The 27809-nt window shown below is 41.5% G+C and overlaps 1 protein-coding gene across 1 annotated transcript; it reads left to right on the forward strand.

The window, feature by feature from the left end:
• Nucleotides 1–27610, forward strand: ptprz1b (protein tyrosine phosphatase receptor type Z1b). The gene is made up of 32 exons (XM_026327370.1): nt 1–73; nt 179–247; nt 10346–10525; nt 11648–11799; nt 11913–12008; nt 12119–12185; nt 12646–12803; nt 13555–13705; nt 14839–15023; nt 15301–15427; nt 15534–15580; nt 16033–16533; nt 16706–16919; nt 17394–17612; nt 20745–20898; nt 21000–21091; nt 21226–21311; nt 22434–22454; nt 23050–23146; nt 23241–23323; nt 23421–23555; nt 23889–24020; nt 24125–24282; nt 24398–24533; nt 24638–24784; nt 24935–25028; nt 25148–25221; nt 25329–25457; nt 25552–25704; nt 25817–25959; nt 26060–26195; nt 26310–27610. The coding sequence occupies exons 1-32, from the start codon at nt 1–3 to the stop codon at nt 26451–26453; spliced, it is 4353 nt and encodes a 1450-aa protein (XP_026183155.1). The 3' UTR covers nt 26454–27610.
• The last annotated feature ends 199 nt before the right edge of the window (nt 27611–27809 follow it).

Genomic DNA, 27809 nt, shown 5'->3' on the forward strand with positions numbered 1-27809 from the left:
ATGGTAGCTGCCACATCCTCTTTGACTGTTTTCAGTGCTGCCCAGGATATCCCACGGTGCTCTGATAGAATAGGTACAACACAAAACAGCGACATCACAGATGACAGACTTTGCCTCTGTGACTCCTGTTAGTCTGTGCATTTGTGTGTCTGACACTAATTATCTGTCTGTCTTGCAGTTGTGGCTGTAGAGCCGCTGGCCCGAGGGCTGAGGAAACTCCCGGAAGAGATCGACTGGTCATACTCAGGTCTGTATGAGCCACTATGATTTTCTCTCCTTGTAATATTCAACTGTCATGAGCGAAGACATAAGATGTTTAACACACAGACAATGTAGATTTACGTTCATTTCAGTGATGGTAGGAAGTGGGAATTTTGGCTGAGCATGTGCAGAGATTTGGTAGGACAGTGGCAGCAGGTCTGTATATTGAGGAAAAGAATAAACAGTCAGATCTGAGATGCAAAGTATGTTTAGTTGTAATGTTAATATGTTAAGTTTTTCTCAGACTCAAAACAGTTCAAGAGGCTGTTACATCAGAGTGATGCAATGTCAGCCTGAACAGTCTGTATATCATATTAACACCTCCCGCGGGACAGCCTTGATCTGCCTCGGACCATATGGTTAGATGGCATGGGCAAAGTCAGCATGGAGCCCCTTGCTGAGCTAAGCTCTGGTCTAACAGAAACACAGAGTGGACACAGACAGAGAGTAGTGGTCCCAGAGGGGGAGATTAGCTTCTTACCAGTCAGAGGGAATCAGGAGAAGCAATCAGGCTCAACAGGTCTAAACTCAGAGCTGTTAAACGTATTAACCTGCACCTCAAATGGACTGGTGATGATAACTAGAATGTGACTTCTAAGTGTTTGAAAATTATGTTAAAAAAAAAACGAGGGGTTTTAGACAATGAACCCGTCATGGTTCATGCATTTATTTATTTTCTACCAAAGAACTGAACCTCAAATGACAGGTAGAGTTGTGGCCTGATTCAATAATTAATGGAGTAGTGAGAAAGGGCCTTAAACTGTATGTGGTTTGCCATGACCTGCAGTGACATTCTGAGCTGCTCTCCAGTGCACTGCAGGACATTCAGTGTGTGTTGCTGCTGTTTGTTCCCATCCAGTTACACAAAGTATCCAAACCTTACATGAGTTCAGAGATTCCAGCCACGTTCACACACATGCAGCTTGTGCTGATTTTTATTATTTTTTTTTACTTGTTCCTTCTCATATTTGTCAAAGCAGCATGAAAATACACATAGATGCGCATGTTTTCATCTTACTGCTCTTATTCTCTCCATTTCCACCCTTTCCTCTCGTCTTTATACTATACTATCTACTTCTCATTTTCCTGTCTGTTGGATCTTGAGGTTCATCATCACAACTGAAGGCAGCTCAGTGGCAGTTCATTGGCATTCACTGTATCTTTAGCCACTCTGTGTGTGTGTGTGTGTGTGTTTGTGTGTATGTGTGTGCACGACCTTGTTTCTCTTGCCTTGTGTACTGAGCCATGAGTAAAAGCATTAACATGTGAAAGAAATGCACTTCATTGTGAGGCACTGTGCACAGCTTTTTAGTTAGGTCAGAAGTAGAGGGGACAAAAGGGAAATAAAGGAACATAAAAGAAAGAGGGGGCAGGAGAGTGAAAGAGTGAGAGATAGAGAAGGAGAGCGAAGCAAAGGAAGAACTCAGTTGAAAGAGTGAAAGAGTTAGTGGAGGAAAATTTTAAATTATTACGACATCTTTTGACAACATGCTTGTTTGGTTCAATTTTTAACATCAGGTTTAACATATCTAGGTTTCTGGCTAAAGGAGGATTTCCTTTAGTTCAGATGTTTTGCTTCAAGTCAGTTGTTTCATAGTTTCATCATCTGTGCTGGATAAAGGGCCTTTAATAGTGTTACAGACAAAAAATGAGTGTGAATGTGCAGTAGCACAGTAGCAAAGTACATTTGTGGGATAATATAGTCAAAGTTTTTATTCTTATTTAGATAGTAAACCCTCTCACTGACAACTCTGACAGCTCGCTTTCTTTGTTTTGGGCTTCCACTCAGGCTAAATTTATATCTTGATACTTTTCAATTGTGTTTAAATGAATTAACAACAAACCTGTGTGTTTGTTCATAAGTCACTCCTTCTCTTCAATACTGTCCTCGTCATTCCTCTCTGCTTTATCTCCAGGGGGTCCCTGCCTGGAAGACACCCCTCGGGGCCCCATCTGTTATATATGTGTGTGTGTGTGTGTGTGTAACTGTGTGCTATGAGACTGAGAGTTTTCTCTTATAACTTATAACTCTTATATAAATGTGCAATAGGTTTTTTAAAGGATAGTGGTCAAGCGTCACAATAAAACTACATGTAGTCACAGAACAGCAATTATTAAGATGGCATTATGGCATCATAAGCAGTGTCCAAAGAGTTACTGCAGATCAACATCAATAATGACCATCAGAAGAGATAACATTTCAAATAAATTCTACATATGCTTGGTAAATTTATATACAGAACACAAACTCAAAAAAATCAAACTTTATTTTTATCCTTTTCTATCCATGAAGCAGCACCATTAATAGGAATCATAAACAGAACAACAAACAGAATATAAAATGAGAAATTTATTACTAAAAACATTCAGTATTTTTTTGTCCGTTCTGTACCTATGATTCTGTTTTCCCTCTCTCTCTCTCCCTCTTATCTAAGCTTCTCTCTCTGTCTCTTCCCTGTTCTTGATCCAACTAAATCATAGCCAGGGGCGGTGCAGGTTTCAGTACTCCCTTAGTGCTTAGTCTAGGGAACACACACACACACACATACACACACACACACACACTTGCAGATTTTGAATATGAAAACATATGCATGTCCCCATGAATTCATAAAATTCTGTCTTAAAATTCTGTCTAAATTATCTGGTTGGAAAGCGAAGTGGATTGTAACAGACACCACATGATGTATATGTTCATATTTGGAATCAGATCACAATCTGGCTCGTGCACTAGTACAGGCAGCTTCTCCTCAAACAACACAATCGTTAGGATTAGACTAATATGGACAGCATGATAGGCTGTGTGACAGCTTCATTCTGCCAAACCCCAGAAGAATTCTTAATTTAAAATTCAGTCAAATACAGTACACTGTTTCAGATTCCTGGTAGATTATTTACATGAAAGCCACACTTCCCCTTGCCTCTCTGTAATGGATTGTTGCTGAGATAACCTAGATATACTGAATCTTGTCTCAAAGTATTGTGCAACCCTGTGCAGTGTTCTGGTGTCTGACAAGCCTTCAAGTGCTGCCACTTTCTTTTTATTTTATTTATTAATTTGACATAGCACCAGTTTCAGTCAGAACGCCTGAAAACCTGTCACCTGTCTATGAGAGGTCAACACTGACTTTGCAGCTCCATCTCTAAAGGTCTGTCATATCTGTATAGTATAAATAGTAATGGCTGACGAACCAAATCCTGATAATGATGGAATTGCTGCTTTTATTTACTCCATTTTAATGATGTGACTGCTAAAGTTAGCAAACATTTAGATGCAAACAGAACCTCACAGCTGCACTGTCACATTTTGAAAACTAATGATGGTAATTAACAGTAATAAAGTAGCTCTGTGGGCTGTTTTGGCATCTTTCAGCTCATTGTTTTGGTTCTGCTGTTCTTGGTTTTGTTTCACCACTGCTGGCAGCTTGTCAGCAAAAAAAAAAAAAAGCACTTTCCTCAAAAGTTGGAAATGACCAATGAGAAGCTGAGACTTAGACTCACATTCTGTCAGCTTCTTCTGCTGCCCCCAAGTGGCCAAAAAATACATTCAGACTACTTTAATGGCACATATACCTTCCTGTGGGACTTGGAATGGAAGACATGAAGTGAGCAAAGCTAACCAGATCATTCATATTTCTGGCACTGTTGATTCCTCATGGACTTCAGAATAATAAAGAGATTTTACTTTCAAATGTTATGAAGCTTCCATCCAGAGAATAAATCCACTGCCAAACATCAGATGACTAATTGTTTTATCATAATGCAAATTATTTGTGCTTACTTCACATACTTTATATTCCAGTGTCAGTGTATTGTAGTCATTTGAAAGTCAGAGCAGCCAGTCTTCATCCTTGCCAAGGTTTTATGTAGTTTGTTTGAATACACATTTATTGTTATTTATCTGTTTAAAGTCTTGAAATGTTTCTAATCTTAGTAAAATGCATTACATCTCCTTGTTTTTATATGATCACATTAAATTAGAGGATTCTAGTGTCCCATGGTGGTTTTAAAGCTGTTACAGAGGCTTTTACACTACGACAGGCAGAAAAAAATAAAGCTTTGATCTCAGTTATTTAAGCGTCTCTCAACCAGCTGACTGTTCAACTCTGCAATTTTTTTTTTCTTTTCTGTACATACATGTGTTCACCACCCACCGTCTTCTCAGCAGCTCTCTTAGTCACCAAATACTTGAAGGCTGGCTTCTCTTCTGCTCCAGTTGTTGCTCAGTGTGTGTTGCTGCTCCTGGAGCCATGTGGGAGACATGAGGTTATGATGCATGTGCGTGTTCCTTTATTCACAAACACACACTTCCCGCTCCCCAGTTCCTTTCATTGTTCCTTGCCTGCACCAGTAACAGTCTGGTTAATGAATTCAGTGTCTGTAATTTCTGCATGTTGATGGCACCACACTTCCACTGTGTAAACTGTGCGCACTTCAATATCCAGAATTCAAGTCTGTAAACTTCACATAGCCCACTCTTGTTTACCAGCCCCACTCCCACTTAGTTGGCAGGTTGGATAAACACTGGCAGGAATAATTTCATTGGTTGAGTTTTTTAAGTTTTTAAAATATTTTTTCAACCTTTATTTTATTCATCAGGTAAAAATAAATAGTTCAGATAGCCCGCCTGCAATTGTTTAATATTTAACTGAGCAGCTCCGTGCAGACAGTTGTGTCTCACCCCAGACCTTTTCATGTTCACATGTCTAGACGGAGCTATCAAAGATCACATGAAGAGCAGGGGACTCTGATTCATACTCCAAGTTTTTTTTTTTTCTTTCAGAATAATCTGACAGGCCTGATTGTCTGATACCATGGCTGCTGATGTGTGTGAGAGTCTGGCATTAACATATAGTAGATCTCGCTGGATGAGTGATGTGTGAGTGTGTGCGTGGAGTCCTTTCTCTGCCATTCATAATAGATTCATTTAGCAGCTTAGATCTTGTCAGCTTCAGGCTCACTCCTTTATGCCAGTCAGAGTGAGTGTGTGCACATGAATACATTCATAGACACTGATTTTGATTATGTTGATTCACAAGCATCACTGTGGGTTCAATTAAATCAGAAGTGGCTATTTGCTTTTAATATTTGATCCATATTCAGCTATTTTTTGCTCAATATGGATCAGTGATGCAAACAAGAGCCGACAGTTCTCAGACAAGTCAACCGTAGATTATTCAGTTTAATAGTGCAGCTAGCCCGCTCTGCAGTGCAGAACCTTTTTACAGAGGGTGAAATCATCTCTGCCTGTATATTTGCATGTTTGTGTCATCCAAGGGAGCTTAATTGGTGTAAGTGTAGGCGGGAGGAGAGACATGGACATACATGCGTGTTTATGTGTCTATGTGCACTTTTGTATATCTGCACGAAACACACATCTGCAGAGTATATCAGTGCATGTGCAGTAGACACACACGCTCCTTTGCTTTCTTTTCCTTTTTCTCCTTTCTTTCCTTCACTCTCTTTCTTCCTTTGTCCTCACCGTCTTCTCTCATAATCCTTTTCTACTTTCTCATCCATTTTTTTTTCTTTTACCTCCTCTACCTTCAGTCTTTTCATTATCACCTTCTCTCTGCCCCTTTTGGCACTCTTACTGTTCATTTACCTTTGTATCCTGTGTTTCTATATCTTCTGCCTTATCTTGTCTCACCTCTCCTCCCTCGAGAGTGAGGGCGTAGCTGAAATGATCAGAGTGTTGTGGGAGAAAGAGCACCAACAGCATCATCAGGTCTAAACGCTTTCTGTCTTGACCACCTTAACAGCTCAGTGCTCTTTCTGCTGTTGCAGAATTGCTTCATAAAGTTCCCATGCATCTTTACTTTTTCTCTGCCTTTTGCAGCGTTACAGTTTTAGTTCATAGATCAAAAGGAATTTGATCTATTTCAGCTTTTAAATCCTGATTTTTTTTTTTTCATCTTGACTTCTAAACATTAATTAAGTCCCAGGTGACTGAACATGAGAATACAGATTTAGAGCTAATAATTAAGCAAATGTCTTCCTGTATTTCCTATAGACCTTGAAAATGTTTTAACATGCTGGTGCTTTATGCTGGGACTACTGTGAAAATGCAAATGGAACTCAGAGATATGAAATATAATTTCCGTATTTAATTATCTAAATTTTACTCCTTGACTAAATGCATTTGTGTGTGTGTGTGTGTGTGTGTGTGTGGGTGTGCACTTGTGTGTTTTTGAATTTACTTTAAATTAAGACAGGAACATCTGGCTTCAGGAGATTTTCCTTTTTATTCATTTTGCCAACCGGTGAGCTACTTGTTGCCATGGTAGCATTATGTCAGAAGAGTAGCTCGTTGTGTGTGTGTCTGCGTGTCACGGTGCTTGGTCACTGACACATGTATACATGATCTGCACTCCTGTGTGCATTTTCATACAAAGTAAAAGTAAATACTGGCTATATCTTTAATAATACAGTACATTGATACGGTGGCCGACAAGTGCAAACGCGCTGCAAAACAAAAACGCTGCAAAAGAGAAACGCTGCAAAACAGAAACGCTGCAAAAGAGAAACGCTGCAAAACAGAAACGCTGCAAAACAAAAACGCTGCAAAAGAGAAATGCTGCAAAACAAAAACGCTGCAAAAGAGAAACGCTGCAAAACAGAAACGCTGCAAAACAGAAACGCTGCAAAACAAAAACGCTGCAAAAGAGAAACGCTGCAAAACAAAAACGCTGCAAAAGAGAAACGCTGCAAAACAGAAACGCTGCAAAACAGAAACGCTGCTAAAGAGAAACGCTGCAAAACAGAAACGCTGCAAAACAGAAACGCTGCAAAAGAGAAACGCTGCAAAAGAGAGAACACAACGGAAGTGCGCCAGGCCGATAGGGGGACCCCGAACTGAGGGGTGCAATGAACAAAGAACTTTTACAGAGGCGAGAGAGACACATGTAGCGACATAAGTCACGTCTCATTTTGGAGGCTGCGTAATGACGCAGGTTATAGTGTTGAATTGCAAAAGGATTGAATGAGCGACCTCTGATGATTGTTCTCATGTGCTAATATGTGCTAACAATGTTCTGTTACATTTGTTTACTTGATCAAAATGTCATACAACGTGGGGGGGTTGGGAGATCTGAAGGTGCGTTTTCCATTTGTTACTTAACACTTGGCCGTCATCTTTTACAACATTGTACTTTTATAATACTGTAAAACATGACGGCCAAGTGTTTAAAAAATAATAAATGTAAAACGTACTCTAATGCCCGCTAAATTCACAGCCAGCAGACGTTCTTTTGTCACTTTGCTTTATTAAGTTTTTAGTCAGAACAGGTAACAGGTAACAGGCTACTGTTTCAGCCGTAGCCACGCTAACTAGGGATGGGAATATCGACTCTCTGGAATCGATACTTCCATACTTTGGAGTCGGTACTTTCTTAAGTATCGCTCGATACCACTCCTAATAAAAAACGTGCAATTAGTTTTCACTTCTGAGAGTTTTGGATGTGTGAAAACCAGCCCAAGCGTATTTTAAATGGTCTTCCGTATCACATGATGATGGCAGCCAATCAGATGTCAGAGCTTTCCAGAGCCAGTCATGCACTGCAGAAGGAAGTATTACTCTCTCCACTCTGCAGCGTGGAGGGACCTCCTCCGTCTCAGTGCTGAGAGGCACGGCAGCATGGAGAGAGAGAGAAAAAGAAGCATTGTGTGGTGCTATTTTTCACCCACTACGAAGGGAAATGCTATTTATTTATTATCATTTTATTATTAGCATTTAAACAAGTGTTTATGTTCATGAGCATTATTCATGTTGCTATTGCAATAAAGATATTAATCAACACTGTGCAATAATGATTTTCCTTTAAGGTGCAGAAGGTATCGGTATCGTCGATACTGACCCTGTAGTTACTTGGTATCGGATCGATACCAAATTCTGTTGTATCGCCCATCAGTAACGCTAACTCCCCTCACCGAACAGCTCTCTCTCACCCTCCCTCTCTTCCCTCCACACACACTTCTTCCCTCCTCCCTGACCCATCTCCCTCTAGCTCACCCCACCGACTCCCCAAAGAACACCCTGAACAAGACAACAACCTATAGTCATTACAGCACCTTCAGATCTCCCACCCTGCAACACACCCCGCCCCCCGCCACGTCTCCCGACGTTGTATGACATTTTGATCAAGTAAACAAATGTAACAGAACATTGTTAGCACATATTAGCACATGAGAACAATCATCAGAGGTCGCTCATTCAATCCTTTTGCAATTCAACACTATAACCTGCGTCATTACGCAGCCTCCAAAATGAGACGTGACTTATGTCGCTACATGTGTCTCTCTCGCCTCTGTAAAAGTTCTTTGTTCATTGCACCCCTCAGTTCGGGGTCCCCCTATCGGCCTGGCGCACTTCCGTTGTGTTCTCTCTTTTGCAGCGTTTCTGTTTTGCAGCGTTTCTGTTTTGCAGCGTTTCTGTTTTGCAGCGTTTCTGTTTTGCAGCGTTTCTCTTTTGCAGCGTTTCTGTTTTGCAGCGTTTTTGTTTTGCAGCGTTTCTCTTTTGCAGCGTTTCTGTTTTGCAGCGTTTCTCTTTTGCAGCGTTTTTGTTTTGCAGCGTTTCTCTTTTGCAGCGTTTCTCTTTTGCAGCGTTTCTGTTTTGCAGCGTTTCTCTTTTGCAGCGTTTCTGTTTTGCAGCGTTTCTGTTTTGCAGCGTTTTTGTTTTGCAGCGTTTCTGTTTTGCAGCGTTTCTCTTTTGCAGCGTTTCTGTTTTGCAGCGTTTCTCTTTTGCAGCGTTTCTCTTTTGCAGCGTTTTTGTTTTGCAGCGCGTTTGCCCTTGTCGGCCACCGTACATTGAGTTTTGAACAGAAAAAGCACAACTAACATCTAGCTAGAGTCATATACTGTAACTATAACAGCAAACAATCAAACATGACCATCATTTTGTAGAGCAGGTTTAACAGTCTCTAGTCCTGACAAACCTTACAATAACTCTTTGCTTTAACAGAACAGCTTGTAATAGAGCAGATATGGTGAGTTATTCCCAGTTTTAATCATTCATCTGTTAAAAATGTGGCATTGCGTGAGACAGAATAGCAGAATGACTGTATTCCTAAAATAAAGGTAAAACTGCACAGTGCATAATGTATAATTCAATAGGAAGCCTATAACTTAAAACACTAACATATTTATGGTTATTGGGCAGTGAGAAAAAGATGATAGATACAACAAAGCAGTGTAGAGTATATACATATAAAACATTTTTACACACAATACAATTTCAAAAATGTGAAGGCATGCTGTGTACATATACAACACGTAATACAAGCAGAGTGTGACATTCATCTTGAATAAATTGACACACATGCATACACACCCACACACACACACACACACTGCATGTTCTTAAGTTAAAAGACCCACTGTATATTCAGACATGCACTCATAAATAATCAATGCACTTACAAGCAGATATTTTCAGGCAGAGCTGTTGATATTCAGAAGAACATCAGAGCTAAATGTTTCAAATAGAAATAGAAAAATGTCATTTTGATTTTCCTTTTATGTGTTTTTGATTGGATTTTTTGCGTTGCATGTTTTGCTGAAAATGGTTCCTGTGCTCATGCTGTTCATATTCTTTTACATTATTCATGTGAAAAGCACAGTCTTGTTAAAACACACCAATACAGACACACACACACACACACACACACACGCCACATCAAAATTTTTAAACAGAATTCATGCTGCGTGCTCCAAAATACAATTCACACACATATGTACAATATCAAATATCAATACATATAGAGGCAGTCTTTAAGAAATGCACTAACGTTGTACACGCACATGCCCATCTGCCCTCAGCTGAACATACACACTAAAACATTTCAACATAAGCACAGTCATTACACAGTCATTACCATATATCACTCTATTACAGGTGTTTTTACTGGGCTAATTGATAAGTTAGATCTGCTCACTGACTTTTTGTGGCAAAAAAGTGAGACTTTTTTTTCCAGTGCAAACACAGATTCTCTGGTTACAGCAGTTGGCAGACGAAATGAGAAATTTGACATTTTATAATCAGTTGCCCTCAGATGCTTTTATCTGCTCCTCTCTCTTGCATACTCAGGTACCCTGAACCAGCGTAAGTGGGGTAAGAAGTACCCGTTCTGTAACAGCGCCAGGCAGTCCCCTGTAGACATCGACGAGACGTTTACCCAGGTCCGGCTGCAGTATCAAAGCCTACAGCTAGAGGGATGGGACCAACTGACAGCAGGGTCCAGTACTATCCACAACAACGGGAAGACTGGTGTGTCAATGTTATTCTGCTTCTCTTTATGCACCTGTCTGTAATGACTCTAAATCTGTATTAATTTCCTGCTTACATGCCTAAACAAACTGCTACAAACTACAATCCCATGTTTGCAACATCAGTTTAGAGGAAATCAAACTACAAGCAGTTTCATTTTCAATCCCAGCAGCAAACTAAAGCAGCAGGTGGAGGAGGATTACAATATGTAGCAGGTCCAATCTATAAAAATGACTTTCACATTATTCTGGTGCTGTAAACCACAAGATCTTAATCCCTATATGCGGAAAGTAGCTTCATTTTGCAGATACAGATAAATAAAACCAGACGTTAATGAAGGAGAGAAGCAGTGAGGATTCAGACAATAGGAAAACACAGAATGAAGAGCAGAGAGAAGTGCCCAGAGGGAACGCACTACAGAGAGATCATGTGGAGAGAGAAGGAAGATCAATGTCAAGAGGCAGAGATGAAACTAAGCAATAGAAGAGAGGCAACAAAAGAGCAGGAGGAGATGTATATGAAGACAGAATGAGCAGAGGAAAGAAATAAGGGAGATAGGAAGAGACAGCGAGAAGGAAGGCAGCGAGTGGAACGATGTCTGGCCTGATAAACAAATGAAAGCTGTCTAAACTATCATCACTATCGCTCTAATACTGCCTGGGTTATGTGTTTGTGTATCTCAGTGTGTGTGTGTGTGTGTGTGTGTGTGTGTGTGTGTGTGTGTGTGTGTGTGTGTGTGTGTGTGCGTGCACTCTATATTTTAATGGCCCTAAATCCTTTCTTGTTTCAAGAAGGCAAGGAGGAAATTGCAAAGTAAAAAGATACTGCATGGGTGGCATGAAATAGGTTATATAGCCTGCACAGTCCTGTTAAATTGAATGCTCTGTCCTGTTGTAAGCTGAAACTGAGCACCAGAAAATGTTGTGAATTCTGAGGTAAGATCTTCTCACTGGAAAAGATGTGGCTAAAAAGAGGATGTGGGGAAAAGGTTTAACATTAATGTGGAAATTATTGTTTTGCTTTTATTGCATAAACATACATACTTGAAGTTACTGTTCACTATTGTAACTTCAACATTAAAATCAGCGTTGAGCCAAAGGTTTGTGCATGTGCGTGTTTTAGTGGCCATTGATGTGGAAGGGGAGTTCTTTGTGAGTGGAGGAGGACTGAGCTCCAGGTTTCGTGTCGGTAGAATCACCTTCCACTGGGGGCGCTGCAATGCATCGTCAGATGGGTCTGAACACAGCCTGAATGGGATGAAATACCCTCTGGAGGTAAAGACGCATCTGTTTGTCTAGCATCGCAGCACATTTACCTTTGTCGCTGTTCCATTTGTCTCCCAGTAAAGCCTGAGTTCAGCTAACCCGCCTCTTCCTTGCTCATTCAGATGCAGATCTACAGTTATGATCCAGACGACTTCCAAAGTCTGGACGAGGCTGTCAGCGAGGGAGGGAGGATCGCTGCTTTGGCTGTCCTCTTTGAAGTAGGTGGACGTGTGGATTTGTCACCCAGTGTATGGGATCAGTCTGTTTCACCTCAACACTGCACCAAAGTGAATGAACCCTCAGTAGAAACCTGTGTTCTTGTTTGCAGATCAGCCTGGAAGACAATGAGAACTATATTCCTGTCATAGAGGGCATCAGCACTGTCAGCAGGTTTGGTACGTCACTGCTGCAAAACAACTGAGGGTCATCTCTCGGTACAAACAAGCAGAATATACCATTCAGTAAGAAACCCTTCCACTGAACTGTGTGGGCTAACATGCCCCTGTTCTTGCCTTGGTGACCTCACTACTGTGTCCATTAGCTGCACGGTCACCACCATGCAAATTTGTTTCAAGGAAACAAACTGAAGAAAATTAGTTTTTGGATGCACTAGTCAGAATTGTGTTGAGGAGAATGTTTACGTTGAATCAGCCGAGGAAGCAGCAAAATGATGGTGGCCTTAAAAAAAAGACAAGCTCCCAAAATGGGATTTTTTTAAAATATACAGTATGATAATATCATGTTTTCCACACATTTTAATTCCACAAATTAATAGTAGTGACTTACACCTGAGAACAAAATATTTGTTATTTGTTGGGGCATTTTGTTTCTGATTGGGACTCTTGTTTTAACCAGGTAAGAGCGGCTCCTTGGAAGCTTTCACTTTGCGGTCCTTGCTGCCTAATAATACAGACAAATATTACATCTACAATGGCTCACTGACTGCTCCTCCCTGCTCTGAAATGGTGGAATGGGTCATCTTTAAACAGACTGTGGCCATATCTGAATCACAGGTCAGTAAGTCTTTTATATAATGCCTTCCTTATCTCTCTACCCTGACACTAAAATCAACTCATAACCTTCAGTGCTGTTTGTAGATTTGTGGCCGGTTTCAGGTCAAGTGTTTGACACACATTGCACTAAATAAAAACTAAATGTCACTCTGAAGTGATGCAGTGTGAAAGGTTTATTCAAAATGTGAACGTGCAGAGCAAGGCTTTTTGATCTGGTGAGAAAAAAGCTCTGTGATGCAAAGCTGACACTTGAATGTTACTGCAATGTGATTCCTGCCTAAAGACGTTGAAGCACCTCTGAGAACAGTTGAGTATGGAGGAAATAATCTGTGCAGTAATACATCAATTACATAGCAGAATAATGGGGAGTGAATGAGGTCAGGCCAGTGGTTGTGTGTGTTGTGTATGTGCATGTTCATGTGTGTGTGTTTATTACGTTTGCCTATGTTTGCATGATTCAAACGGGGTTGGCAAGGCATGACTTAGGCACACTGGCTCACCAAAAATAGAGCAGTGCTGCATCTCTGCCTCAGCCTGGCACCAACACAAGCCTCTTAAACACACACACACACACACACACACACATAGTCACACACTCTCAAGCATCCGTTCTGGGGTTATTTTGGCAGCTGCGAAATAACTACGAAGATGCAACAGACACATCTTAGTTTTTCTTTGTTTCAGCTGCCATTTTTTTGTTGTTCACCCTGTTTCCCCTCTGCTCTGTTTCTCTGTGTGTCTCTGTCACCAGTTGGAGGTGTTTTGTGAAGTGATGACCATGGAGCAGGCAGGCTATGTGATGCTGACAGACTACCTGCAGAACAACTTCAGGGAGCAGCAGCAGCAGTTCATGGGTCAGGTGTTTGCCTCATACACCGGAGTGGAGGATGTGCTCACACCCAGTATGTCATCAAACAGCCACCCAAACAAGTTTACTGCTACCTGCTGTTCTGCTGCTGTTTATTTCTACTTTCAATTGACTTTAAATCGGCTGATTTAAAGTCAGTTCTGTTCATTTCATTTCAAGGTGGTTCACTACATTTTTCATTCAAATTAGTTAAACCTTTGTAATCATAGGAAGATAGATGGTACAACCTGCCACTGACAGCTGAGCCCAGTGGAGCGTATTCCTACTATACTTAAGCTGCAGCTAGACCTAAATGCAGCTTTAAGGCACTGGTAATCATGAAATCCTACTACAGCACACACTGAACGGGGACAGTCTGTATCATTAGTGCTTTTACTTTTGATATTTGGGATTATCCTTATAAATATATAATGTAAATAGTCATCACAGCTCAGAGTATTAGCTGAGACACTGCTATTTGATAGACAGGGCTACTTCCCCTGAGATACAAATGATATGATTTTGTGTTATGAACATTTTAGGAGAAGTCAACCCAGACTGCCGACTTCTCCAAAGCTCTAAATATGTTCATCTAGTGTTTAATTTATACTAAATCTGGTATAATGAAAGGTATAATTTACAATGCTCTCCATCTTCATAAAGTCAATCTTCAAATAAAGTGGCTCTTTTGGGCTGCCACGGAGCTCAGCTTTGTAATTCACCGCCCCTGCTCCTCTCAGGCACAGGCAGCTCTTTTTGAAACAGAAATAAAGTATTCAGAAATTCAGAAAAAGGCCTACTTGCCTATAGCTGATTCATACAATCATGCACACACACCTCCTGCTCACTGCCATACTCACTTCTGAGCTGGGCATTTTAAAATGTATTCCTATTTTCATTATAGACAATTAAATAATGAGAGCTGGGATAGGCTCCAGCAGATCCCTGTGACCCTAAATAGGAATAAATGGGCATAGATGATGGATGGATGGATGGATAATACAAGTATGTTTTAAAAAATGGTATTTTCATCAACCCTGAACTTAATGTGATGTGCCGCACTGTTTAGATTTGTATTTTTATGTGTCCCTGACCCTGTCTTGTTCTTTGATCTTGTTTTCTCCTGACTTTCACTGAGGTTTCCTAAAAAATAAAAACCAAATCTTTTTCTCTCTAATGTGTCTCTAGCCTGCAGCTCTGAGCCACAAAATGTCCAGGCTGATGCCCAGAATGACACGACCATCGTGGTGATGTGGGAGCGACCCCGTGTGGTTTACGGCACCACCATTGACTGGTACACCGTCACCTACCAGAGACTGCAGGGCCGAGACCAAAGGAAGCAGGAGTACAGGACTGATGGGGACCAGGATGTGGTATGAAAGATCTTTTTAAATCTCTCCACATAAGCAGCACCCTGATGTACCTTTAAATACATCACAGTGAATATTTTGCAGCATTATCTACAGTCCACTATAAATAGATTATGGGTATGAATTATAGTCATTCCCTTCTCTCCTGCAACAGTTTTTTAATATAATTTGGTAGAATTCAATACATCACACTCTATCTGTTATTGTCATAGTATAAGTGGGATCGTAATTGATCAAAGTGATCGACTGGTTGATAGTGACTACCTGTGTGGCTTTACAGGGTGCCATCATCCCCAGCCTGCTGGCTAACAGCAGCTATGTGGTGCAGGTGGTGGCTGTTTGTACCAATGGACTCAGAGGACGATGGAGCGACCAGATTATAGTGGACATGCCGTTAGAAGACCCTGGTACAAACACACACACACACACACACACACACATACACACAGATACTCTGATTTAACATTTCCAGCCACTACAAATAATAAGTCTGTATTTCTTGCTTCTTTTTAGAAAGTGATTCAGATCCTGACACAAAAGACTTGGAAGGCAACAGGGAGGTATGACAGTTTGTGTATCTACAGTTTTACCTGATACCGTCATTATTTTATGCAGCTGAGGTTTTCCCTGTATTTAATCATACCACTGAGCCTAATTATTAAGACGATTATTGTAATTAGTAAATACTTGTCATTTGGTCTTGAAAAGCTGTGCAAAAGTTTGTCAGTGACTTTCCAGCTTGTTTTGCAGAGATTACAAAAAATCAGACACATCACTGTAACGTTGCAGTGGCATGTTTTTTTCTCAGAAACAGTGCTGCACCTTCTATTCTATGCTGAAGTTGTGTCTCATTGTCTGCTCATTTGAACATTGACGTAAACAATAGAACTGCACTGCAACGTTGCTAAAATGTTCATGTTCACCAATTGAAGCATGACGGGGGAATAGCAATAAAAGCCTGTGTTTTTTGTCATGAACACATATAATCAGACATCGTTTTTCCTCCTGGTAGGTCTCATCTAAAGCAAAGTGGGAGAAGCCAGGGAACAAAAACCAGGTGAATATGTCTCCAGAAGACCACAGCCTGATCGAGGAGATCCCAGTGGAGCAGACCAGAGTTTATCAGAACCAGCCTACACAGCACCAGAACCAACCCAGTGACCAAACTCAAGCAAACCAGAACCTCCCAATTCAGGTCAAGGCCCGTTCAACCCCAAAAACCCCCTCTGACTCTGCTGTTCTACAGAAAACTCGACTCCAGAATGTGAAAAAGAAACTGGGAAGAAACAAGACTAAACCCAATGATATGGATCAAAACTGGCTTGATGAGGACCATATGATCCCAACACACCGGCCATTCACTAATGCAGGATTTGAAGGCAACAGTGCGATCTGGGTAACTGAGGTAACTAAGCAGCCAGGCTTCCTGTTTCCAGTCGCTTGGACCACCACCCTGCCGACAATCCGCCGACAAATCACAGAGGAGGCTTCGTTGTCAGCATTGTCACATCAGGTGCCTCACTCGACTGTTTTTTAACTTGATTACATTTAATACCTAAGGTTGAAAGGGGAGTATGTAATGTACTGTTTCTTATAGGAAAGTCCAAATGCCAAAATAGTATCCAGAGATTTGTCTCGTGTCCTTTAAGTTTTCTTAATTCCACTTCCACTTTTTCTACTTACAGTCAAAGGATTTAGGTCCACCAGACCAAGCTGGTGAAAGTGGCCTCCCTTCTCCCCGCTCAGACCTCTACACCCCTCCTGTGGAGGACATCCAAGTCACAGATGTCTTCTATGAAGACACAGTCAACAACTCTCCCCTGGAAACCAGCACCAAGTCTGCCGCAACGGTGTCTGCTTCTGCTTCTGCTGCTGCTGCTGCTGCTGCTGTGGTGCCAGGTCAGATTTGACAGGAAGAGCTTTTTCTTATTTGGCAGCCTTGTTTACCAAACACATCCTGACTTGGTACTGCGACTTCAGCTCTTCGCGCAGCACCAGGGAGAGGTTTATGCTTATAAATGATTAAATAGGTACCAGCAGAAGATTTTATTCTGCTGAAAACTTGCCACTAATGAGTCCTACAGAGAAAGCCAGTCTTTCTGCTCAGTCATTATTGGATCAGAGTTCGAGGTGACTTGTCATGTATGCATGATATAATCTAAATTTATTTGTATGATTCCTGTCATGTGATATCCTATTACATTAATTCACATCATCCAACACTACATCATAGAATGTCAGGTCATTTGTCATTTTAGATTACATCATGTAAGGTTGCATTATGTGTACAATGTCATGACATAACCTAATATGTCACATCAGGGCAGGTTATGTTGCATCAGGTGATAGCACTATTTTCATTTTGTCCCACAGGTACGCAAATGGACACAGACTCCATGCTGTCCAGCGGTGCCCCTGTGAGCAAACATCTGCCAGAAACCCTCGCTTCAGATTCTTCCACCCCCTCCCCTGTCTGGATCACGGCGAGGACGGCAACCGCCAGCAACAGTCTCGCTGATTCAGTCTACAAATCACTGACCACCTCCACTTTTCTCAGGGTGCTGGTACATACAACCCAGCCCATGTTCAATGGTGAGACACTTAACAACACACGGTCTGGAAATATACAGTCCTGTACTTTAAAATTATTACATTTCTTTAAAAAAGTGTCTTTGAATTTACAATATGATGGATCTGCCTCGCTGCAGAATGGTATAAATATGTGTTCTTTGGTGCTGGGTAGAGAATGGACCTAATCGTGTTGGATGGTTGCCTTTCTCTTCTAATGGCCCACTGCTGTTAAACTAATGACTGCTGTGCTCTGTGATCATGATGACATTTTTTTAGGAGTTGCATGGTGCTGCTAATGGTGGTGAGGGTGACTGGTGGGGGTAATGATGGTGGCACTGATGATGATGATTAGAGTGATCATCATCAGCTTCTTTACTCTTTGAACCGGTTCAGAAATCTTTCATGTTCATTTCGTTCTACAAGGCTGGATTCTTCTGGATTCTTCTGGGTTTCATTTCCGTTTTCTTGGTTGTACTAAAGCTTGGTGATGAGCATCTTTTCCTGGGATTTGGATGCAGTCGTTCTAGGTTTGCATCCTTTTCTGTGGCTCAAGGGCGCACTCTGGTGTTTTTTTTTTTCATCTGTCTTTAAAGAATGCAGCTTTACTTCATCTTGAGGGTGACGCATCTGTTCAAATGTTTCAGTCTGATTTATAAAGTCTCATCATTCAGAACAGCAACTTTCAATTCTTTTTTTTTTTCATTTTGCGGCCAAATGCAAGCCCAAAAGCTCTACTTTTGCTGAATCAATCACTTTCAACTCCACCATATCTGGGAAATTCAGTTCTTACCTTTCTTCATATATCCTGGCATGAAAAACACCTTTGAAAGGGCACATTTTAATGCTTTAGTGTCCTAAAAAAATTTAGTGCCCCTCCCCAACTTTAACTTTGGCTTTTCTTGCAGTAAACATGCCCATGTCCAGGTATGAGGACTCAGCCCCTGGCACTGGCTTAACAACCTCTCGTAACACCATGGGAGGAGTGCTCATCAACCCTGCAAACCCTGCAGTCTTTGTCCCAGAACAGGGTCTCCCTCCTGAAGGAGATTTATTCAGTGTCATGCCCCAATCAATCACTGTCTTTAATCAATACACCCACAGATTACATCCTTCTCCTGCCTTCCCACAAGATCAGCTGAGTGGAGTTATCTTTCATCGAAATGACAAGTCCACTAAAGAGCACCCCATCCCTCTACAACTAGATTTAGAACACCCTCAGATCTCTACCACCTTGGGTCCTAAAGATGACTTACACACTGCGTACTCTCCTTCTCCTCTGGCTGACTTTGACTTGAGTACCATCAGTGTATCACAAACAGACACAGTTAAAGGTAGTAACTCAAATACTTTTCATAATAATAATAATAATGGTAGACTTCAGGATGGTTTAAACATCTCTTCCCATCCAAATAATGAAAGGGAAGCCAGGACAGATACACATAAAGACAACTACAGCTCCGGTGCAGCCACGACTTTCTTCGAATCTAAAGGTTTGACTTTATCAGACTGGGCAACAGATACCAGTGGATCAGGCTCTGGCCTTGATAGCAACAGCCTCAGTCAGGACTTTGATGTAGTTGCTCCAGTCAGGACTGACCTTTTCCTGACTTTTCCAAGCTTAACTATCAACTTCAAGCTGGGTGATACTGGAGCAAAGGGTAGATCAGGTGTGGCTAAGATGGCCACTGAACCAAGAAGCACAAAAGGTGGCTGGAAGGAGTGGGAAGCAGAGACAAAGAAAGTTATAGAGGAGAAATTTCAGGTAAATGGTGAGGAAGCAGAAAAGATAGGAGGAAACAGAGTAGACAACACTGGGAACCAGAAAGTGAGGAAAATAGATGAGAAGGCCCAACAGCTCAATGACACAGCAGGCTCTAACATGCTGAAAGGAAAAAAAAGAAAAACTGAAGGTGACACTGCAGTAGGAGAGAAAATACACACTAACACCAGTAATGGGGCTGAAATAATGTCCACTTTTCAAAGTTTTAGCTGGCCTGGAGAGATCAGTGGTTCTGGTGAGGGTAGTGGAGGAGAGGATGGCAAAGAAAAAGGAAAGAAAGCTAGTAAGGACAGAGAAGATTTCACGCCTGTAGTTGAAAAGGAAAATAAATGCAAAGGTGATGGAAAGAAAGATAGCAACAAAGAAGGTGTATCTGGAAAAAGACATGGACTCCAGCTGTCTGTCAGTCAAGATAAACCAAAAGCAGAATTTGCTCAGTTTGGCAGCACTGAAGAAAATACCAGACCGGCTGAAGAGGATCAAAACACAAGTCTTGACAGTCTAGTTGTTGGAGGTTTTTCTGCTCTTGAGGACAGCAGCAGAGGGGGTGGTGAGGGTAAAATAAATGTAGGTGTTGAGAGCAAGGAGCAAGTTGATGGACGTAACAAAGAGAATAGTGACGCAGCTGTAATTGGACAGAGGTCTCAAGTGGACGGGTTGTTATTTGGTGCCGCAAGAAGTCCTGTGCTAAGGCATCTAGTCCCCCTGCTCAGACTGACAGACACAAACAAGGCAACAGAGGAGCAAATGGAAGGTAAATGTTACACAGTGTCCAGCTTTCCCTTTCTGTCTGCCTGCTTCAGTCTGACATGGCAGCTCAGTCATGCCTCACATACACAAGTTAAAGTGCAGTTCCAGTTCAGGTACAGAGCTTGGATATTTATTCCAAACCACAGTGCTGATACTGTTGAAATAAACACATACCTATAGCTGCTATAATCAATAGTTTAATACTAACGAACTATGAAATACTAATGTGTGTGATGAAAGGAGTCAAATGTAGTGACAAAGCCAAAGCATGATTACCTGGCTCTGCAGGTCTTTGTATTTACTGTGTTGAATATACGACCCATAACTTTAGTGTTTCTCTTGAGTGTCTTGTCTAACCTCTGGGAAACACTGTTGATATAATGTTTGGGAAGTGCTGTCTTTCAGTATCAATAACACAAACCTGAATTCCTGACGTTGGAAACAGCAGCTAAGAGAAGTATCTCATGTCAAAGCCACTATAGTTGAACATGTCATCATATCTCATGATACTTATCAGAAGATGGAACTTGTTGGGATTTCTGATTCACCCACTCCACCTTCCTTTCTCTCTTTTTCTCACCCACTGCACCCCATCCTGCCTGTCTTCGCCTCTCCTCTCTCAGAGGGCAGCAACAGCAGCCATGAATCTCGGGTCGGGTCGGTCGGGTTGGTCGGAGGCGTGGAGAGGGACAAGAGGACAGTCATTCCTCTGGCTGTTGTCTCCACTCTCACCATCCTCTGTCTGCTTGTTCTAGTGGGCATACTCATCTACTGGAGGTACACACACACACACACACAGACACACTAGTTCAGTATCTTTTGCATTACATTTCACTTGTGGAGTTCATTTCATCAATTTGGATTTCTTTGTGTCACAGAAACTGTTTCCAGGCTGCTAATTTCTATCCAGATGACAGTGCATCCCCTAAAGTCATATCTGCTCCATCTACACCCCTGCTGCTGGCCACAGGTAACACACACACACACACACACACACACACACACACACACACACACACACACAGAGGGTTTTATTATCTATTAGATTATCATTGTGATATCACAACACTGTGATGCAGTTATTTTTTCACTCTTCCGTTGCAGATGGTCATGAGCCTCTGACAGTGAAGCAGTTTGTGAAGCACGTCATGGAGCTCCACATCACCAACACCTTCTCCAAGGAGTTTGAGGCACGTAGAATGTCCATTATAAGAGTATTCAAGTCCAGCCAAATGTCTGTGGGCTTGGTTCACACAGAGAACATGTGCAGCCGCTTGACATTTTGAGAAAACCCTCTTGTAACGGTGGTAGGTGGAGCTCTGTCAGAGGCTTATTATTATTCTCATAATGGGACCACTTACTGTGGGTTTGGTCCATGTGTATAGATAGACAGTTCCTCATTTGTCATAGGTCTTTAGTGCTCTTCCATGTCTCTGTTAACATCATGTTGTTTAGGAATGCCATTTAGCTCAGTGTTGACGTGTAGCTTCCATATACACAACAATACATATGGTAGGATGGTTGTACTAACCATGGCAGGGCTACTTGGTTCTTATTCCAGATTTAAAGTTCAACTACACATACACATCAAGCTGAAGACACCTTCTCATATTTGACAGGCATTTTTGCAAAACCCAGGGCAGACTGTTGAAAACTGCCTGTCTATCAGGCTGGTAAAAGACCATCTGTGCTTGTGCTGGGACATGGACACAGTTTTAACAATGTTTTCATGTGGAGTATTTAGTATCGAAATGCCAGTTAGTCTGATGTTTGTGGGTTAGTTTTAACAGTAGCCTGCATGGCATTGGTCACCTCTGTTTCCTAGCATGAACCTCCTAAGTAACGCACACAGGATGATTTGAGATAAACATCTCCTCTGTAGTTACCAGTGTGCTGTATTTGTGTGTTTCCTCCCATTTTTGTAACAGTGTTTTTGCCTTTTACATCAGTCTAACTCTCACTGAGAGAAACAAGGAGGCAAAGTTGCAGGAGCATGTGGGCAGATCACAGCCTTCACTTGTACAAACACACGAGCCTTTTAGGTCTTTGTACAGTTAATGTGGCTGTAGAGAAGGAAAAGTAACTTGGTTGCAAGCTAAACGTCCACAGCTCAGATGGGAATAGTGGTGTATTTCCCACTTAGCACCTCCTCTCTGTGTGTATCTGAACCCCATATTCCTGTACCTGCACTGACTTCCTGTCTGTCTGTCTGTCTGTCATCATGCCCGCCCCCCTCGTCCCCGTTCCCACTCTCCTTTCACCACCTCCACCACCATCGTCGTGCTTTCTGCATCCTCACCACCCTCCATTAGATTGTCAAAGAATCCTATGAGGTAAGATACCTACCACCCCTCTCCACGCAGCAGAGGTGTTTTCTTGTTCTTCCATGGCACCTGTTAGTATTCATCTGGAAATGCAGTTAAATACAAATTTCAATCTTATTATCCTGCACCTGCACTTTTCTCAATTCTCTCGATTTTTGTAAGTACTATGTTGTGGTTGCATGCTGATGTTTTGATTGTGAAGAAAATAAAAAGAGACATTGCATTTTCACTGACCTTATAATGCCACAGCTATACTGAAATATGAGGCCTAACATCACGGGTGGGGTCACATCCACCAGTCGCTCCACAGTAGATCAAAAAGTATGATTCTTTTGTTCTGCATATGAAGCTGATCTTAGGACACAAGCGTATGAACCACACGCTAATGTTTGCTGTTATGACTTCTCTTTGTAATTTAACTAACAACTTCATTCATAAGTACTTCACTATCAAATACAGACCAGCAAGAGACAGCAAAACAGCCACATTTGATGTTCGCTCTAGTGACTTCAAGATTCTTGCTGTGCTAATTATCATGTTTGTTTCCTCTGAGTAATTGGTCTAATTGCTATTTCTGTTGTATTCTCTATTGTGTTTTTTTCAGGAGGTGCAGGCGTGCACGGTGGACATGGGCATCACCGCCGACAGCTCCAGTCACCCCGACAACAAAAGCAAGAATAGATACATCAACATATTGGCCTGTGTGTTACCTTTCATATAGTCACTGTTCCACACTTATAACACATTTAATTGTAAAGCTAACGCTGAAAGTGATCTGTGGTTTTCCTCTCCCAGATGACCACAGCAGAGTGAAGCTCTCCAACAGTTTGGATAGAGATGGGAAATGTGGGGACTACATCAACGCCAACTTTGTTGACGTAAGTACGTTTTTGTGGTCTTTTAAATTGTTGCTGTAATTCTATTGTTTGTATTCACTAACTATTGCCAGTGACTAAGCAGTCATTTCCTCTCCAGGGTTATGAGCGAACACGGGCCTACATCGCAGCTCAAGGGCCTCTCAGAGCGGGCAGGGAAGACTTCTGGAGGATGATTTGGCAGCAGAACATTGGAGTTATTGTCATGATCACCAACCTCAAGGAGAAAGGACGGGTAGGTGATCACTCTGCTGCTGCCTCATACAAATGCAAGCTTCACCACAGTTTTCATCTGATCTTATACACAACTGGCAAAATGGTTGTTCTTTTTCGGTTCTTTTTTCTAGGTGACCTGTAGAATCCAAGCTTTTGTTTTCTGTTTTGTGCGTCTTGTGACATAGATGATGCTTGAATGTCAACATACACTGAAAGTAATCATAGAAATATGATATCCTCTGTCTGGTGCATTAGTAATTTCACATTAGAATTTCAGGGATGCTAAACAAAAACACCAAAATGATACTGTAAGTCACTTCTTTCCTCTGACACATGATCTGTCCTTCTACAGACAAAGTGTGACCAGTACTGGCCGGAGGAAAACCAGGAGGAATACGGTCCATACCAAGTGACTCTGAAAAGCAGCAAGACCCTCGCTTACTACACACTGCGGACATTCACTGTCAGAGATACCACAAATAAGGTAGGTCTTCTAACAGCAGCTGCTATTCCAAAGTGATTCTGTTGCAACTTGGTCAAAACCTGGGTCTTGTAAAACACATGATATCACATTCTGTGGTCCTCCAGGCATCTCAGAGGAAAGCTGAACACACAGTTCTCCATTACCATTACACCCAGTGGCCAGACATGGGCGTCCCAGAGTACACTCTGCCTGTCCTGTCCTTCATCAGAGCATCGTCCAAGGCCCGGACACAGGAGATGGGACCTGTCCTGGTACATTGCAGGTAGACTGTGTGTAGTGGCTGTGACTGAATCCTTTTTAGTTTAACATTGAAACTGTTTCAGATATGTCATGTACTCTTCATGTTCTTATGTGTTTGTAATGTGTGTGTGTCACAGTGCTGGTGTAGGAAGGACGGGCACCTATATAGTGATAGACAGCATGCTGCAGCAGATCCAGGATCAAGGGACTGTGAACGTTCTTGGTTTCCTAAAGCATGTCCGGACTCAGAGGAACTTCCTGGTTCAGACAGAGGTACATGAAGAGAACAGACACACACACACACAGTGACACAGTGACAGTGTTCTCAGTGTCCGTTCTGTCAGTCCTGAGTGACTGTGTCTGTCTCTTTACTGTAGGAACAGTATGTGTTCATCCATGATGTTCTGGTGGAGGCAATCTTGAGCCGGGACACCTCTGTGATCTCTGACCTCCTTCATGCTTATGTGTCTGACCTCCTGACCCCTGGAGCCTCAGGCAGGACACGCATGGACAAACAGTTGAAGGTATAGCATGTTGCCTTTTTTCCACATCTTGTATAAATTCTGAATTAATTATTTGGCCTTTGCATTTCTTTAAATTAACCAACACTTTCTTGATAACACTACTCTCATGTGCCAAAAGTATCTTATATGACTGTTTCTGCTGTGTTTCAGTTGATCAGTCAGCGTCAGGCGAAGCATGCAGACTACAGCACTGCCCTGAAAGACGGCAACGCTGAGAGGAATAGAGCCAGAGCTCTGATGCCTGGTGTCAAAATCTACTTATTGATCTTTTGTTACAAAATCTGATATTGAGTTTATGCTGTAAATATTCCTAAATTCATTCTTATTTAAAAAAAAACCCATGTCTCATGTGTTTTTATATAGTGGAGAGATCAAGAGTCTGTCTGACTGCTTCAGCATCAAACCCCACAGGCTACATCAATGCCTCCTATGTCATGGTAAGATAACTGGACATTTTGTTTTTGTTACCATTTTATTAAAGGGCATTTTTAATACCTCAAAAAGTATATCTACTGGTAATTTGCTGATGCTTATGTTTTAACAGGGCCACCACTACAGTAATGAGTTCATAGTGAGTCAGACTCCTCTGAGCAGCACAGTGGCTGATTTCTGGAGAATGATCTGGGAGCACAATGCACGCACTGTTGTCTGTCTGCTAGATCCACACTGTCAGGTATACTGCACACACACACATTGTAGTATTAGTAGTACTAGAGTAAAACTGCTGTATATAAACACACACTTCTCTGTTTTCCTGTTTATCTCAGAGTGAAGAGGGTGGGTGCTGTGTCTACTGGCCCAGTAAAGACCAGCCAATGAGCTTTGAGGGTTTCACTGTTTCATGTTTGGGGGAGGAGCATATGTGTCTGTCCAATGATGAGAGACTGTTGGTGCAGGACTTTACAGTGGCATCTCCACAGGTGACATATTTTACATATAGTGGACATGTACTGAAAGACAAGCTCTTGTGACACTTCACTGCTCTGCCTCTCACATCTTAATCTTTCCTTTCTGTTCTTTGATTCCATCCAGAGCAATGATGTGTTGGAAGTGCGTCAGTACAGCGCCTCCTGCTGGCCAAACCCAGACAGTCCAATCAGGAACAGTTTTGATCTGGTCAACACAGTCAGAGAGCACTGCAGACATACAGGCGGACCTACAGTTGTTCATGATCCGTGAGTACAACACCAGGAGGATCACTCAGGCGTTTGACAATTTGTTGTTTTTCTAAACCATGAGCACTACAGTTTGCTGTGTCTTGTTGTGTGTGTCTAGATTGGGAGGTGCTACATCAGGGCTGTTCTGTGCTCTCACCACGCTGTCCATGCAGCTGGAGGAGGAAGGAGCTGTAGACGTCTACCAGGTGGCACGGATGACCAACCTCATGAGGCCTGGAGTATTTAATGACACGGTAAGTACAACAGACACACAAAATACTCTTAATGTACCATTTCTCTCTCTCTATCACAACTTTGAGGTCAGTGGCTCAGCCCAGTCATCAGTTTTAGGAACTTCCTGTCCACAGGAGCAGTACCAGTATCTGTACCGAGGTGTGCTGAGTCTTGTGAGCAGCCAGGAGGACCAGAGAGCCCTTCAGAGTCCAGAAACCAACGGATCTGTACCACTGGGGCAGACCAACATTGCTGAGAGCCTGGAGTCACTCATGTAGGCACATACACGCACATTTAACACAAAAGCATAACACATACACAGAAATGGCATCATGCAAGGACACAGATGACAGTATAGACTGAGGGATCAGGTGAATGAGGTTTCATCCCCACATACCAACAGATCATTATTTAAAATATAAAATCAAACCTAATAATCTTATCTAATCCACGTCATTAAAAATGACTTCCTTTATTTGTGTTAGCATGCACAGCAGACAGAGATACAGAATCTAGCAGCTCCTTTATGGTGCCAACCCTCATGTCAGATAGTGACCAACAGGCCATGATATGGTTTTTACTTTTTAAAGAAGAGAAATGTACCACTTTCTATTAAAGCACTCTTTAAAGGGGTTCATACGTTAACTCATGGCTTAGTTAATTCTTCACAGATCAGTTACTAGTTATTCATAAAAACAGCTTTTGGATTACTAGGCATTTTATTGCTCTGACATTTTACCATACACTATTAACATTTATAACTGCATTCCTACCCAACAGACCAGCCAGTGGGATTTTTGCCAACCTAATAACTGATCTATAAAACTGAAGTAAATGTCTTATTAATCATTAACAAAGCCATTAGCTCAACCTAAAACCCCTTAAAAATCGCTTCATTATTAAGAAGTTGTACCAAAAAAGCTTCACTGCCTTTTCTAAGAAAAACCTGAACACTTTCCAGCTTTGTATCTGTTGCTGGCACAGTCCCTGAAGCAGCAGACCTTGAATACTTTCTATTAAATAAGACTAAGTACATATAAGAGAATATGTAACATATAGAAATGCATATTAAAAAAATTGCAAAAAAAATATTTTTTTTTTATTGGAAATGACCTTTTGTAATTTGAATAAGACACCTATGTTTCTGTAAATCCATAACTTCTTTCATCTTTAACATTTATTTCTTTTGTGTATACTCTCATGTAATTGTTTTATTGTTTTTCATTCACTCATATTCCATCTTTCTTCTAAAAAACAGAAATATTAAGTAATAAAGTAAAACATACTAAATTAAAGCAAGATTTCTGGAAATACATATAACAAATGACTTAATAACAAATAATGCAACAAATTATATTTTCACTAAACCCTGCAAATGCACTGCACATTAAATAGCAGGTTGAAGGCTTCAACTATCATGTATCTTTTAGACTAGTGTGTTTAAAATCACTAAGGCCTCACTAGTGACAGTAATTTGACTGCTGGTATTTACTGCTGTTTAATTTCTCTGTTTATGTCTTGTTGCCACTGGCTTCATGCTCTCTGGTACCCTGTGCCTTTTGTAAGTCATGTCATTGTACTTTAAAGCTGTTTTGATACTATTGTCCAAAACATGGATGTGTGATTTTTATCTA

The sequence above is a fragment of the Mastacembelus armatus genome, chromosome 23 (assembly GCF_900324485.2).
Source record: "Mastacembelus armatus chromosome 23, fMasArm1.2, whole genome shotgun sequence".
NCBI lineage: Eukaryota > Metazoa > Chordata > Actinopteri > Synbranchiformes > Mastacembelidae > Mastacembelus > Mastacembelus armatus.